The sequence below is a fragment of the Schistocerca cancellata genome, chromosome 2 (assembly GCF_023864275.1).
Source record: "Schistocerca cancellata isolate TAMUIC-IGC-003103 chromosome 2, iqSchCanc2.1, whole genome shotgun sequence".
In the NCBI taxonomy this organism is placed as follows: Eukaryota; Metazoa; Arthropoda; class Insecta; order Orthoptera; family Acrididae; genus Schistocerca; species Schistocerca cancellata.
The window spans coordinates 810,115,666-810,133,166 of record NC_064627.1 but is presented as its reverse complement, the minus strand read 5'-3'; the positions used below and the strand labels follow the sequence as shown (position 1 = coordinate 810,133,166).

Here is a 17,501-nt window from a genome sequence, read left to right as displayed (position 1 = left end):
GTTGTTCCACATTCAAGAAAATCAGTAAGAACTACATCTTGCCTATCCCAAAACACTGTTGCCATCAACATCCTTGCTGACAAGGTTTGCAAACATGTTCTTGGTTTTTGGGGGGACCTTGTGTGCCCCCACTTCATGGACTGTAATTTTGTCTCGCAACTGATGCGTTTTATCAAAGTCTCATCACTGGTTATGATTTGATCCAGTAATGAGTCATCATGTTTGTGGTAGACCTCCAGAGATGTCAACGATGCCCCCATTCGCTGTTATTTATGGTGCTTTGTAAGCATTTTGCGCACCTATCGTGCACAAAATTTGTGGTAGCCTAGCTCTTGGGTGAATTTCAAACACCAAAGTCCATGAAACTTTTGGAAAAGAAAGCAAAAGCTCTATTATTGTGAAGCGACAGTTTTCACGAATCGTTTCATCAACTTTAGCAACAAGATCGTCAGTCACAATGCGTGGGCGTCCACTCTTCTCTTCTTCATTAATGTTGATTCGCCCATTTTTAAACCAAATGCACCATTTCCAGATGGAACACTCACTCATTATACTGTTTTCTCCAAGCATTTTTTCTATTAAATCTATCCCAACAACATCTGTTCCACTTTCAACTGACATTACAAGCCATTTTGGCATACAATACCAGTCATCCATATACAAAGTGTGTCTTACAGTGAGTATAACAACTCCATCACAACAGCTTCAGATGCATTATAATCAAAATCTCTTTTAGCGTTTCCTGAAAATACTTTGAATTTATAGCAATGGCTCAAAGTTGCCTCTCTCGGTTTATAAAATTTTAACTCAAAAGCACCAATACTTAGGAGAACTATGTCACTGGAGAGATTTTTGCAAATAACTGTTTTATTATATGTTCTTTTTTCTGACATAATATTTATGTGGGTTATTTGATTCTTTCAGGGACGACAATCAACAAGTGTGAATGCAACAAAGGAGTACACATTACTGAAGTAAGAGACCACTGTGAATTGTTGAACCCCAAGTCCGACTCTGGTCGTCGTCGTCAGTTTGTTTTGCATGCCTTCATGAGCCAGGGTCATAATCTTTGCACATGGTTTGCACAAAGTGCCACAAGACAGGCTCTCAGTTATTGTTTCTAGCCTAACTTACTTCCTGAGTCGCACTCGTGGTTGGAGGTGAAAGGGTTAAAACAAAGAGTATGAAAAATAGAAGAAACATTACAGAAATGGCACTTTTTCACATTAACTGCAATTAGATTTTTCTTGTAACAAATGTACAAGCTGCTATTTGCATGGAAGTCCTGCGATACAAAGCAGACATTTGGATGTACTTCAACAACTTTCAGATGCCTTGACCACACTTCTTGTCATTTACACAATCACCTTACACGTTTTGACAGGGTAAGTTTCAAAGGCTATAAAATGCAATACAAAACAAAACTGATTTGGTGACATTTAACATTTTCATATCTTTTGATACCAGTTTCATTTTATAGGCTTCAAAAATGACAATGTCAAAACATGCACAGCGATTTTGGAAATAATAAGTGTGGTCAAGACATCTGAAAGTTGTTAAAGTAACATATGTGCATTGTTATACAAATGTTACTTACCGTTCCTCTGTCTTCTGGACCAAGGCAAGTCTGCCATAATTCCAAGCTCTTTTCCTCAAAATGGCAAAGAGTAGCAACAAGAGCTGAAAGATAAACTAAGTATGAATAACCAATTGGGCGAAACATTATATTCATTAAAACAAAACAAAAGAACACTAAAAAAGTAGGGGAACTTACCTTTATTTATATTGCACAAAAATTCATTCCAAGTGCCCCAACTACACCACTATTAATCTTTCTTCATTAAATTTCAAAAGTAATGTTAAATCCAAAATTTTGAAAATAATATCTCAACTGGGTTTGTCTAACTGTTCACAGTAACAAACACTTAACTGTCCACAGATACATAAGAATGTTCAAAATGTTGAAAAATACACTCTGTTCTGAATGCTTCTTCAGAATACACAGAGCACTACTGTTCAAGATAGCCTTCCCACCCCTACCCTGCTCTCCTTACATTCATTGTAAATACAAGGCAACTGTTTAAATTTTTGAACAACATTGTGTACATCTGTGTTACCATTAAAGGCCATGGTTATAAGCAGGGGTTGAGTTGTTAATTACGTATTTCATAAACTGATGTTCTATCAGCTCTGATCACTCTTAGGTCCTAACGCAGCAGTTCTCCTTATTTCAGTAATAACTCGCATGGGGTGGGAGTATTTACTAATTTTATTTTCCTGCAATAGAACATCCTCTATTAGAGTACCAAGCTCCCTGTGCTTGCAGTCTAGATCTTTCAATGTTTGGCACATATGAAAACACTGTAGCTAGTTTTGTTGGCTAATTTCCGTTTAACCTACTGACTGGATTTCCAGTTTACGTGAAGCAAGAGAACATGAGATTCATTCAGTGAAAAATGAGAGAAAGTAATAATAGTATTTCGGTGATCCATTGTGGAATTGGGACAGCAGCCGATCAGATAATTACCATGGAAATCACCAAACAGTTTTGAGAAGTTATTTTATTTAGATAACAACCAGTTTCAGCATCTCAAAAACACCAAGTAGACTTTACAGACAGAAGGTGAAGCATAATAATAAAAGCCCTTAAAATCTACAGAATGCAGTTTGATTAGGTCAAGTACCTGTGCACATACAGCACAATATCTACACATACTGGTTAGCATTGACATTCGAGTTATAACAGAACATGCCAAGCATTACAAAAAACCAAAAATACATAATCTACGATCAGGAAAACAAATGAATAAAACTTGCCTAGTTTTATTTATTTAATTTTTTGTTTCTCCACATTCTACCTTTCTTTTTTATGTACCTTTAAATATATAAAACCTACATAATTAATATAGATGACAAATACACTAGTTTTGAGGAAAACTTGTACTCTTTCAAAGTAAAACACTGTTACAATATAGCCTATGAAGTACACAACAGTGTGCATATCTATTGTCTAAGTATTATCACTACTGGTGATACATCAGAATTAGCTGCCATAACATCAAGAACACAACCAGATGCAAAACTCCAAGGCCAATGCACTGTTTTTTCTGGCTGTGAAATAAAGTAGGTCCCCTTATGAGTATTGGTATATCTCAAGATCACTGAACCTCACTTTATTACACTCCATACTATTGGTATGTAGCATGTTTTTATTATTGACCATGTTTTGGTCTTTTGTAAGCTCATACACATCTATGATGAGATTTTGCATATGATAGTGATGTCTTCTAGATATTTAGCATGATGAGGTGATTGATATTTCCTTATGGTTGGATTTGTTGTAATCATACTTTTTTACATGCCACTTTTAACTAGTTATATTTTTGGATACCAATTGACATATTTCCCAGGTCATATGTGGAGTATCCAGTGTTCTTGACTACATCTCATCAGACATGTTATGGTTGGTTGGTTTAGTTTAATTCTAGCTTTGTGACCTTAACTTCACCATACACCTTATGGCAAATTTAATTATGTTCTTACCATACATGTGTATTTTATGATTTTTATGGATTTTGGGTTGATGACCTGATGACAGCTGCAAGTTTTGAATATGTTATGTGCTACTGTTGTGGGTCACAAGTTTTACTGTGGGGCTTGAGACTCCTGGCATATATTGTCTTGTGCTACTACATTGTTTGTTTGATCACCTTTGTTTTCCTCATCATTTAGAAGGTTTTGATTTAGTACTGTTCCATCCCATGACCAGATTAAAGTAAGAGACTATTTAACAACTTTTTTTTTTTATTCAGAACTGTTGCCCCCTTTTTGCACCAATATGTTCCTTAATAAGTGGACTTATAATTTGGTGTCTTGTTGGTTTTACACTTACTTCACTTTTAACTTGTTTCATCCCCACACTACCTGTTGCAATACAACTTGATATATGTCAGTTCCCATCTGGATGGGTTCATTACTTTGTAGGTAGGTTAATAGTATGATACCTTATATGCCCAAGAAAATAGTAATTACACTGTCAATAGAGATTTTGGAGAACTCCCCTTAGTTAATATAGATTTGAGGTCCTTGTCTGTTCCACTCTTGTATTTGCCCACCTATTAATTGGCATAAGGGACACCAAATCACATGTTTTTATTTTTTGATTAAGTACATAACATATGCCCTCTTGGTATTTCATTGGTAGTCCTCATATGTTCTTTGCATACTATTATTCACTTAGTATCCTGTTGGCCACTGGGTTTTGCATCTGGTTGCATTCTTGATGTTGTTACAACTAATTCTGATATACATAAAAAAAGAAAAATAGAATGTGCAGAAATAAAAATTAATTAAATAAATAAACTAGACAAGCTTTATACGTTTGTGTTTCTAATTGTATATTGTCCATTTTTGCTTTTTGTAATGTTTGGCATGTTCTGTTATAACTGTGATGTCAAAATAGTTTCAGTGCTAACCAGTATATGTACATGTCTAAACTGGTTGTCATCTAAATAAAATAACTTCTCAGAACATATGGGTGTTTGGCAATTTTCTTGGTAAATAACAACATTTTTCCATCACTGGCAAATTTGCTACAAAAAAGACCAATTATACGACTAACATTTTTTGTGCGAGAAATCTATGAAATTTCATTACAGAAAAGTACATTCCTCTTTCTTTCTTTCTTTCTTTCTTTCTTTCTTCTCATGATAAAATTCCGTCATCACCTGCTAGTACATTTTATTACGCTTTACCAGTTCCAATAAATTAATATGTCACCTTCAGAAGCCTACAAAATTAGGAATACTATACATCTTTAGACCTTGGCTATATAGTATTGACCTCTTGGTCTCCCTATACAATTTTTAACTCCCACACTTCCCTCCAATACTAAATTGGTGGACCCTTGATGTCTCAAAATGTGTCCTATCAACCCATACCATCTCCTGGTTGGGTTGTGCCACAAATTCCTCACCTCTCCAATTCTATTCTGTACTTCCTCATTAGTTACATGATCAACCCAAGTAGTCTTCAGCCTCCTTCTGTAGCACCAAATTTGAAAAGCTCCTATTCTCGTTTTATTTAAACTTTTTTCATCCATGCTACACTCCAGACAAACACCTTTAGAAAAGGCTTCCTAAAACTTAAATCTATATTCGATGTTAACAGATTTCTCTTTTTCAGAACTGCTTTTCTTGCCGTTGCCAGTCTACATTTTATATCCTCTGTATTTTGGCCATCAGTTATTTTGCTATGCAAACAGCAAAACTCATCTACTACTTAAGTGTCTTGTTTCCTATTCTGATTCCTTTAGCATCACTGGATGTCATTCAACTACTTTCCATTATCCTTGTTTCGCTTCTGTTGATATTCATCTTATATCCCCCTTTCCAGACACACTAATTCTTTCAACTGCGCTTCCAAAGCATTTGCTGTCTCCGACGTAATTACAATGTCATCGCCAAAACTCAAAGTTTTTTACTGACTGATTAACTGATTAGTTGAAGGAGGTTAAGGGACTAAACAGTGCAGTCACCAGTCCCGCAATTCCAAAGTTACTCACATAAGAGAGAGGGTCCACTGAAAGTGGACGGATACAATCAGAGGAGTCAAATTATAAAATGAAGTTAAAACACACACAGTGGAAGGTATAAAAGGGTAGTCCAAATCTAAAAACTGAGAAAACAGACACATAGAAGAGCAGTCTTCACAAGGAGGAGTAGTCATGGGTCCCAGACCGAGAAAACACTAACAGAGGCCACAACCACCCTGCCCCTTAACCAGGACTGAAGCAAAACCTTACATCTGAAAATAAAAACCACTTTCATTGAGGAAACTGAGGACCAGTTGAACCATCTGTGAATCATGTGCTTGTATCAAAATAAATAATATGCAATCCTGGTATCACCAATGTATAGACGAAAGACAGTGGATTCCTTCCAGTGGATTCCTTCTGAGAGGAGTGCAAGAGGGCGAGTTGGCAGCGAGGCGGGGGGGGGGGGGGGGCGAGTTGGCAGCGAGGCGGGGGGGAGGGCGAGTTGGCAGCGAGGCGGGGGGGAGGGCGAGTTGGCAGCGAGGCGGGGGGGAGGGCGAGTTGGCAGCGAGGCGGGGGGGAGGGCGAGTTGGCAGCGAGGCGGGGGGGGAGGGCGAGTTGGCAGCGAGGCGGGGGGGAGGGCGAGTTGGCAGCGAGGCGGGGGGGGAGGGCGAGTTGGCAGCGAGGCGGGGGGGAGGGCGAGTTGGCAGCGAGGCGGGGGGGAGGGCGAGTTGGCAGCGAGGCGGGGGGGAGGGCGAGTTGGCAGCGAGGCGGGGGGGAGGGCGAGTTGGCAGCGAGGCGGGGGGGAGGGCGAGTTGGCAGCGAGGTGGGGGGGGAGGGCGAGTTGGCAGCGAGGCGGGGGGGAGGGCGAGTTGGCAGCGAGGCGGGGGGGGGGGCGAGTTGGCAGCGAGGCGGGGGGGGAGGGCGAGTTGGCAGCGAGGCGGGGGGGAGGGCGAGTTGGCAGCGAGGCGGGGGGGGGAGGGCGAGTTGGCAGCGAGGCGGGGGGGGAGGGCGAGTTGGCAGCGAGGCGGGGGGGGAGGGCGAGTTGGCAGCGAGGCGGGGGGGGAGGGCGAGTTGGCAGCGAGGCGGGGGGGGAGGGCGAGTTGGCAGCGAGGCGGGGGGGGAGGGCGAGTTGGCAGCGAGGCGGGGGGGGAGGGCGAGTTGGCAGCGAGGCGGGGGGGAGGGCGAGTTGGCAGCGAGGCGGGGGGGGGGAGGGCGAGTTGGCAGCGAGGCGGGGGGGGGGAGGGCGAGTTGGCAGCGAAGCGGGGGGGGGGAGGGCGAGTTGGCAGCGAGGCGGGGGGGGGCGAGTTGGCAGCGAGGCGGGGGGGGCGAGTTGGCAGCGAGGCGGGGGGGGGGCGAGTTGGCAGCGAGGCGGGGGGGGGCGAGTTGGCAGCGAGGCGGGGGGGGGGGAGGGCGAGTTGGCAGCGAGGCGGGGGGGGAGGGCGAGTTGGCAGCGAGGCGGGGGGGAGGGCGAGTTGGCAGCGAGGTGGGGGGGAGGGGGAGTTGGCAGCGAGGCGGGGGGGGAGGGGGAGTTGGCAGCGAGACGGGGGGGAGGGGGAGTTGGCAGCGAGACGGGGGGGAGGGGGAGTTGGCAGCGATTAACATTAAAGAGTCTCTCCACATACATAACTAAGAATCTTTTACTAACAGAAAACTATACATACACTACATTAGGTTGGTGCGTAAGTTCATAGTGTTTCTCTGTAAGTTTAATAAACACAACAGATAAACATAACAGACTTTAGTAACCAATACTATATTCTTCACTATTTACAACAGTCTGAATTCTGCAACACTAGAAATTGTGGTTTTGTGGTGAAGAACTCGTCTAACCATGTTCGTAATACATTTTCCTCTGGAAAGGAAGTTCCTTGAAGGTTGTTCCGCTCAATAGAGAGAGAGGAAAAGGTGAAAATCTGAGGGCTCCTCAAGATCAGATGAGTAAGGTGGGTGCAGAATGACTTCCCAACCCAACTCCTGTATAGTGTTTTTTGTGTCTCACAGAATGCGGGCAGGCGATATTGTAGAGTAGCATCACTTCAGTCTTCCTGGTCATTCCTCTTTGACTGCACCTGCAAGGTGTCTCAGCTGTTGACAAATGTCTGCAGCGGTGGTGCAATTTTTAGTGCACCACACCCCGGCTGTTCCACCAGATGCATAACATTATCTTTTGTGGATGCAAGCAGTACTTTGTACGGTGAGTTGCTGCTTTCTTTGGACTCAACCATTCCTTTCTTTTCCTTACATTATGCATTTCTCATCACCAGTAATGATACAGGATAGGAATGTTTGGTTATGTTCATGAGCCAATTGATGACAAGCAAGCAGAGATGCACATATGTTAAACTGCTGATTTTTGTGATTATGTCTTCGAGAATGCGGTACCCATTCGCCCCATTACTAACCTTACCCACTGCACGCAAATGTCGTACGATGGTGAAATGATCACAGTTTGTCACATTTGCCAGTTCATGTGTACACTGACATGAATCATTATGTATCTTCAAACCTCTACGGTCTTCCTGAACGTGGAGAGTCGCCAATATAAAAACAATCTTCCTCAAAATGAGAAAAATCATTTTCTTGCCATGCCCTGTCCAATGGCATTCTGCTCGCACACAAAACCAATGTTTCTGGCTGCCTCAACTGCTGTCATCCCTCTATGGAACTCAAACAGAAGAATATGTCAGAAATGATCCAATTTCTCCACTTGGTACTTCATTTTCTAGCAGCTACAGCTCCATACACTACCTCCAAATGATAAAATTACAATATGTCAACTCAAACAGCTCAAACAGCAACACTGAACTACAAATAAAGAATGACAATTGATGAATAAAGCCATAGCAACCAGAATATCAACATGCAAAACAAAAATGCTGCTAAATTCTACACCGACCTAATATTTGACAGTGAATGCTCAACAGGAATGAAAGTAACCTTGGAATTGTCCAAAGGAAGCATTACAGGGCTGGTAATACTTCACTGTTAAAAAATTATTTATCACATAGGGTCAGCAGTAACACTACAAGCTTGTTCTCCATCTATGGTCTTATCCACAGGAAAATCACAGTTGGATAATCATAAGGAAATACAGAATGATAAACTATGTCCAGTCAGTGCAAAAAATGGCAACTTTTTGAGTCTGAAGAAACAAAACACCATTCCCAAATGAAGAGAAATAACCTGATAATATCTAACTGCAAGATTAATTGTAAGCTTCTGGCACCCAACATTTTGTTTGTAAATCTAAGAGATTCAAACACAGAATTACAGGAGTAGGGTATGCAAATGCAAGCCTAAGATTTGTTGGACAGTTTCTGGGAACATGCAGTGCTTCTTTCAAGTTAATTCCATATTAGATGCTAGTGTGACTAATTCTAGACTACTATTCCAGCTTTTGAAGTATCTCAAATCACAGGCACTGAATTCAGTTAAATGCAGCTAGGATAAGTGGTTGATACAAAAGTTTAACAGAGATGCTCAGGAAATTTAAGGGAATATACCAATGAATATAGGCAGTCATTGCTGACACCCCTCTCCCACTCCCACTCAGTAAGTGAAATTAACAGAACAGAAATTTGTTAATATTGATACATAACACACTCCATCATGCACTGTGTAGTGGCCTTCACAGTACATATCTACAAGGAAACACACACTCAATTTGCCTTTTAAACTTTCCAAAAACTATTCGTCACACTTCCTGGCAGATAAAAATTATGTGCCAGACCAAGACTTGAACTCCGGATTTTTGCCTTTTGCGGGCAAGTGCTCTACCGACTGAGTTATCCAAGCACAACTCACAACTCAGTCAGTAGAGCACTTTCCTGAAAAAGACTATGGTCCAGAGTTCCGAGTCTTGGTCCAGCACACAGTTTCAATCTGCTAGGAAGCTTCATATCAGTAAACACTCCATTGCAGAGGGAAAATTCATTCTGCAAACTGTCAGTTTTTGTAAGTGTCTTCTGGAAGCTGTGCACATTCATTAGAAAAATTGTCACTGATTTAGTGCAGTCTACACCAGTGGAAAGAAGTCATGAGGGCAAGATCTAGATTGTGGGTGGTGGTTATAAAGAACTGTCAAGCAATTACAGAGTTATTACAAATTGTAAATAATATTTTTGTGAGTTTTATGCCTGAGTAAACTGTCAGGATTCAGTCTTTGCTAAATGGTTTGAAGCATAGCTGGAACCATGCAGCAACATATGCAATCTAAATTAAGAGACATGTATATGCTCCAAGAATGTGTAAAATGATAAATGTTAGGTTTCATCTCCTTTGGCATTGGAACAACTACGGTAAATAGTCAATTTTATATTTAATAGCAGTTAGTCCGTGACATTGTTGGTATAAACTGGTTGCCAGTGGTTGTGAAATGAGTTTACTTTTTTGTGGTTCTTAAAATATAAAATTATGGGCAAAAGAAGCAGGCCACCTTTAACACAACTGTTCTCACATTTGCCCTACCTTCGATATTTACCGTTTTCAAGTGATTAGACTATTTTGGTACTTAGAGTTTATACATATCAGAGTGGTAACTGTCATGCTGTAAAAAAAGGATACCAAAATGTGCCCAGTTTCATCCACAACTATATAATTGAGATAGAAGTCTGACTTGCTTGTATCCTCAATTAAATTACATGGTATTTACAAATACTTCCCTCCACAGAACTTAAATCATTGTTTACAACACTGAACCTGGCAAATGCTTAAAAATGTTAACTACCTGGTAATTATTATCCAACAAGTTTTGTACCAGTTCAAGTATTTCCTTCCCCTGACTTACTGAGCAGGACAACTCTATAGTTTTTCATCAGCTCTTTCTAGTCTTATTTTGCACCTTTTGCCCTGGAGTGTCAAACTATTTCTTAGCTTGTTTGATTGTATAAATGCTTTTGACCATGCTATCCAAAGTACTGCAGCTATCAAACTTGCAATGTCTTTCGGACATTTTCACTGATTTGACCACAGAGGGGAGAGGAGACATAAGTGGAAAATACAGTAGGTGCGTTGATAGACAAGAAGGTGTGTGTAGTACTGGAGTGGAAGCAGGGAAGCGGATAGGTAGGTGGAGACTAAAAGGGTTAAAGGAATGAAGGATATGTTGTTGGGAGAGTTCTCCCTGTACAGTTCAGAAAAGCTCTTAGATCCAGATGGCACAGGCTGTGAAGCTGACACTGAAATAAGGCACATCATGTTGGTGGGCAGCAGGTTCAGCAACTGATTGGTCCAACTGTCTTGGTTACAGCATCAGCGGCCATACATGTGAACAGAAAGCTTGGCCACTGTCACGCCCATGTAGAAAGCAAGCAGCACAGTGATTGCAGCTTCATTTGTAGATCACATGAGTGGTTTCACAGGTAGCTATGCCTTTTATGGGGTTGGTGATGCCTGTGACTGGACTTGAATAGGTAGTGGTGGTGGAGGGATGTGTGGGACAGGTCTTGCATGTAGATCTATTGCAGGCATATGTGTCATGAGGCAAGGAGTTGGTAGGAAGGGTGGAGTAGGGAAGTTGTGTAGGTTCAGTGGATAGCTGATCACCAACGTGAGAGGGGTGGGGAGGATATTCCTCATTTCTGGGCAGTTTAAAACCTGTCAGAGAATGTGATTTGGTTGCTCCACTCCTGTATGGTACTGTGCCAAGACAGATAGTGGGTATTTGGTAGGTGGTCTCACCAGTCACCTATCGTCTGTGTAGGAAGGAGGAGGAGTTAGGTGACTGGAGAAATTGCCTACCAAATACCCATTGTCTGACCACAAAGGAGCACTACTCTCTTTAAACTGTATCACCCAGGACTGTAGCAAGTGCATCACATTCTCTGCCAGGGCTTCAATTAGCTGTTGGCATGCCCTGAAATGAGGAAAATCCTCCTCATCCCTTTGACACTGGTGGTCTGCCATCCACCGAACCCACGCAATATCTTTGTCCACACCTACTCCATCCCTGCTCTCAATCCCTTGCGTCATGGCTCATAACCCTGCAATAGACCTGGATGCAGGACCTGTTCTGTAACTGCATCCACCACCACCACCACCACCACCACCACCACCACCACCACCACCACCACTCCAGTTCGATCACATCCCCTCAAAGCCAGGGTTACCTGTGAAAGATACGTGAACTACGAACTAAGCTCTCACATGAAGCACATTATCTTCCCCCACCTCTATTTTGCTATCCCTCCCTCACCCCATCCCCATGCCGTGGCGTGCCATGCCACCTCCTTACCCAGCCACCACCTCCCCAGATCGCTGCAGTTGTTGTCTGTAGTAGGAACACATTACCTTTCTATTCACAAAGAACTTTTGTCCAAAAGCTTAAATGTTTAGCCACCTCTATGTGGTGAATAACAATTATTCCTTTTCATTACATTGTCAAGATTTAGTCAGTTTACAGAAAATCTTCCCCTAGATGAGCCACACACATCCCATACAGAATGCAAATCAATTCTGGGAGTCCTAACTCTCAGTTCAGTTTTACAATAGAAAGCACAGATCCAAACTCTCCAATAAGTTCCTCTTTTCTCACTGAAGACGAAACCAAAGATTCACAAAAGCTAGCAGGCCTGTTATCTGAACAGTTAAGATGGACTTCCTAAATTTAAGTACTTGATGACCCACCAGTGTCTGAATTTAAGAGTTTGAGGGAATTTTCCTTTTCATGTGGCAAATCAATGTTAGTTTCTAGCATAAATGATTCACATTCAGTCTCATCTATCTTAGCAATACAACTAATAGTCCACAGCCATCAGCTTGAATTTCAGTCGGGTAAAGCTGATAAACAGAAATAAGGCCTCATAACAGTAATGAAAAAATTGATTTTTAATACAATTAAACTCTTGGATCATTACTTACCGCCCAGCCCAAGAAGTTCAAAAGAAAGTTCTCTGGGATTCCCTCATATACTGAAGTAATAATTCTTTTAGTAGTTTTGTTATAATATGCACATGATTCTGCTCCATCTGGCTGTCCAGTTTCACTGAACAATGTCTCACCAAAGAACCTGAAAGCAAAACATTTTCTGTAATACTCAGAGTTATAACTGGTCTCAGACTATCACATCAGAAAGAAAAACAGAATAAACCATGTTTATGCAAAAGTGAAATATTCTGAAAAAAAAATTAATTTCTCAAGTTTCTTTACCTTACCATTGCAGCAGAGCTTACTTATCCATATATACCAGCTTCAGAACAATACAGCATCTGTAATAGTAAAATGGCACAAATTAGTTTATTTAAATATTCTAAGTATAGCTTACATTGCATCACTGCAGTTTTAGTGAAAAACTATGTCAAACTGGTATGAAATACTTTTTTTTGCTTCAACTGTTTTCAAATAGTTACGGTTTTAGAATAAAAATTAAGCTCATTATTGACTCAAAAGCTAAGTTATACTATATGGTCCAATCACATTAATCGGACCACCTGTCAAAAGCCTGGTGTAAAGGGACACCCTCCTCTAGCATTACTTTTCTTCAACAGAAGTTACCAAAACCAAAAATAATTTCTACCTTTTAAACAAGTTAATACTAACTCAACTGTTTTCCTAAAAAATTGCAAATGATTTTGTACACGTCTTAAATTTCAGGCTAAAATGTATAAAATGAAATTATTTTCATTGTTACACTCAATATGTACTAACTCTGTATGCACAGTTAAAATTACTACTTTTAGAAACATTCGAAATTACGAAATAGCTGGAACACTTAAAATTCCTAATATTACTTGCACAATCTGATGATATTTGTTATGTTTACTTCTGGATTCATTTATAAAATAATGGTATGGATTAATAGAAAGTCATTTGTCAAGAAAGTTTGTAAAGTCTTTGGAATACTGTCAGTACCACTGAATGTGCTAGTAGTGAGCATGCATGTGATCGGAGGTGTTTTTATGTTTGGCAATAACAATATCCCCCCCATGAACAACAGACCTTGCCGCTGGTGGGGAGGTTTTCGTGCCTCAGCGATACAAATAGCCATACGAGATAAGCAACCACAATGGAGGGGTATCTGTTGAGAGGCCAGACAAACTTGTTGTTCCTGAAGAGGAGCAGCAGCCTTTTCAGTAGTTGCAGAGGTAACAATTTGGATGATTAACTGGTCTGGCCTTGTAACATTAACCAAAACGGCCTTGCTGTGCTAGTACTGCGAACGGATGAAAGCAAGGGGGAATGACAGCTGTAATTTTTCCCAAGGGCATGCAGCTCTACTGTATGGTTAAATGATGTCGTCCTCTTGTGTAAAATAGTCCAGAGGTAAAATAGCCCCCATTTGGATTTCCGGGTGGGGACTACTCAGGAAGACATCATTATCAGGAGAAAGAAAACTGTCATTCTACGGATATGAGCATGAAATGTCAGATTCCTTAATCGGATAGGTCAGTTAGAAAATTTAAAAGGGAAATAGATAGGTTAAAGTTAGATATAGTGGGAATTAGTGAACTTAAGTGGCAGAAGGAACAAGACTTCTGGTCAGATGAATACAGGTTTATAAATACAACATTAAATAACAATAATGCACGTGTAGGTTTAATAATGAATAAAAAATAGGAACGTGGATAAGCTACTACAAACAGCATAGTGAATGCATTATTGTAGCCAAGATAGACATGAAGCCCATGCCCACCACAGTAGTACAAGTTTATATGCCACCTAGCTCTGCAGATGACAGATGGAAGAAGTGTATGAGGAGATAAAAGAAATTACTCAGATAGTAAAAGGAGGTGAAAATTTAATGGTCATGGGGGACTGGAATTTGATAGTAGGAAAAGGAAGAGAAGGAAACGTAGTAGGTGAATATGGAATGGGGGTAAGGAATGAAAGAGGAAGCCACCTGGTAGTATTTTGCACAGAGCACAACTTAATGATAGCTAACACTTGGTTTAAGAATCATGAAAGAAGATTGTATACATGGAAGAGGCCTGGGAGACACTGGAAGGTTTCAGATACATTATATAATGGTAAGACAGATTTAGGAACCAGGTTTTAAGCTGTAAACATTTCCAGGGGCAGATGTGGACTCTGACAACAACATGTCAGTTATGAACTGTAGATTAAAACTGAAGAAACTGCAAGAAGGTGGGAATTTAAGGAAATGGGACCAGGATAAACTGAAAGAACCAGAGGTTGTAGAGAGTTTCAGAGAGAGCATTAGGGAGTGATCAACAAGAATGGGGGGGAAACATAGCAGAAGAAGCTTTGAGAGATGAGAGAGTGAAGGCAGCAGAGGATAAAACACGTAAAAAGACAAGGGCTAGTAGAAATCCTTGGGTAAGAGAAGAGATACTGAATTTAATTGATGAAAGGAGAAAATACAAAAATACAGTAAATGAAGCAGGCAAAAAGGAATACAAACATCTCAAAACGGAGATCAACAGGAACTGGAAAATGGCTAAGCAGGGATGGCTAGAGGGCAAATTTAAGGATGTGGAAAATGTAGTGGCATATACCTCTAGGCGTTAGATAGATACTGCCTACAGGAAAATTAAGAGAGACCTTCAGATAAAAGAGAACTACCTATATGAATAACAAGAGCTCAGATGGAAAACCACTCCTAAGCAAAGAAGGGAAAGCAGAAAGGTGGAAGGAGTATATAGAGGGTCTATACAAGGGTGCTGTACTTGAGGGCAATATTATGGAAGATGAAATGGGAGATACCATACTGCGTGAAGAATTTTACAGAGCACTGAAAGACCTACACCGAAACAAGGCCCTGGGAGTAGACAACATTCCATTAGAACTACTGATAGCCTTGGGAGAGCCAGTCTTTACAAACTTTTCCATCTGGTGAGCAAGATGTACGAGACAGGTGAAATACTCTCAGACTTCAAGAAGAATATAGTAATTCCAATCCCAAAGAATGCAGGTGTTGACAGGTGTGAAAATGCCCGAACTATCTGTTTAATAAGTCACGGCTGCAAAATACTAACATGAATTCTTTACAGATGAATGGAAAAACTGGTAGAAGCCGACCTTTGGGAAGATCAGTTTGGATCCCAGAGAAATGCTCGAACAGGTAAAGTAATACTGATCCTATGACTTACCTTAGAAACTAAATTAAGGAAAGGCAAACCTACATTTTGTAGATTTAGAGAAAGCTTTTGACAATGTTGACTGGAATACTCTTTCAAATTCTGAAGGTGGCAGGGGTCAAATACAGTGAGCAAAAGGCTATTCACAATTTGTACAGAAACCAGATGGCAGTTATAAGAGTCGAGGGGCATGAAAGGGAAGCAGCGGTTGGGAAAGGAGTAAGACAGGGTTGTAGCCTACCCCTGATGTTATTCAATCTGTCTATTGAGCAAGCAGTGAAGGAAACAAAAGAAAAATTTGGAGTAGGTATTAAAATCCATGGAGAAGAAATAAAAACTTTGAGGTTCGCCGATGACATTGTAATTCTGTCAGAGACAACAAAGGACTTGGAAGAGCAGTTGAACGGAATGGACAATGTCTTGAAAGGAGGATATAAGATGAACAGCAACAAAAGCAAAACAAGGATAATGGAATGTAGTCGAATTAAGTCGGTGATGTGGAGGGTATTAGATTAGGAAATGAGACACTTAAAGTAGTAAAGGAGTTTTGCTATTTGGGGAGCAAAATAACTGATGATGGTCAAAGTAGAGAGGATATAAAATGTAGACTGGGAATGGCAAGGAAAGTGTTTCTGAAGAAGAGAAATTTGTTAACATCGAGTATAGATTTAAGTGCCACGAAGTCATTTCTGAAAGTATTTGTGTGGAGTGTAGCCATGTATGGAAGTGAAACATGGACGATAAATAGTTTAGACAAGAAGAGAATAGACGCTTTCAAAATGTGGTGCTACAGAAGAACGCTGAAGATTAGATGGGTAGACCACATAACTAATGAGGAGGTACTGAATAGAATTGGAGAGAAGAGACATTTGTGGCACAACTTGACTAGAAGAACGGATCGGTTGGTAGGACATGTTTTGAGACATCAAGGGATCACCAATTTAGTACTGGTGGGCAGCATGGCGGGTAAAAATATTTGAGTGAGATCAAGAGATTAATACACTACGCAGATTCAGAAGGATGTAGGTTGCAGTAGTTACTTGGAGATGAAGTAGCTTGCACAGGATAGAGTAGCATGGAGAGCTGCATCAAACCAGTCTCTGGACTGAAGATGACAAAAACAAAACAATGCAATTTTCATTTTTGAAGTGGAAATTGTATAGACAGTGTGATATAGAAAAATGTGAAAGAATAAAAATCAGCATACTAACAGGCAATTCTTCACTAGTTCTCTCATCAGTTGGAACCATTAGAACCTATACTATCAAAAAATTTCAGCTTCCAGAATCAACCACTAGACTTCTGGAGCCAAGTACGAGAAAAGAAGATAAGTAAAAAAGTTTTATTGCAAATCTTACTCCTCTCTAAGCTTATTAAAAGAGTTTATTACAAAGTGAGTGACAATAAACAAATAATGTGAGGGAGGGGTAGATTGCAAGTGTTGACATTGTCCAGGATCAATTGACTGATAATGAAATTTTCTCTGTTGCAGAAGAAGGGAGGGTGATTTGTGTCATTTGCAGTTTATGTATGAATGGATTTCTGATCACTTTAAGAAAGAACACCGAGAGCTGCCCAACGAAGTCTTATCAACAGTGACTATATGTACTACCAACGGCAAATGAAATGGTTCAAATGATTCTAAGCAATATGGGACTTAACATCTGAGGTCATCAGTGCTCTAGACTTAGACCTACTTAAACCTAACTAACCCAAGGACAGCACACACACCCACGCCTGAGGCAGGATTCGAACCTGCGACCGTAGCAGCAGCGCGGTTCCGGACTGAAGCGCCTAGAACCGCTCGGCCACAGCAGCCGTCCAACAACGACAGACCAAATCGATTGTAAGAGGACTTTACTACTATGAAGAGGGGCACCAAAAAGGAAAGATAAGTACAAACTATTTGTGAAATTAATTTGCTTGTGGAC

The 17,501-nt window shown here is 40.8% G+C and overlaps 1 protein-coding gene across 2 annotated transcripts in view; it reads right to left on the bottom strand.

Annotated features, from left to right (window-relative positions):
* Positions 1-17,501, bottom strand: part of LOC126162680 (CSC1-like protein 2) — a 201,547-nt gene that overhangs the window by 129,174 nt on the left and 54,872 nt on the right. The window contains exons 2-4 of one of the 2 annotated variants that reach the window (XM_049919333.1): positions 12,683-12,741; positions 12,395-12,542; positions 1,598-1,680 (exon numbers count right to left, since the gene is read on the bottom strand). In XM_049919333.1, coding sequence (XP_049775290.1) covers positions 1,598-1,680; positions 12,395-12,542; positions 12,683-12,690 — 239 coding nt within the window. In that variant the 5' untranslated portion in view covers positions 12,691-12,741. The remainder of the gene's footprint in view (positions 1-1,597; positions 1,681-12,394; positions 12,543-12,682; positions 12,742-17,501) is intronic. The other variant, XM_049919334.1, reaches the window with a different exon arrangement.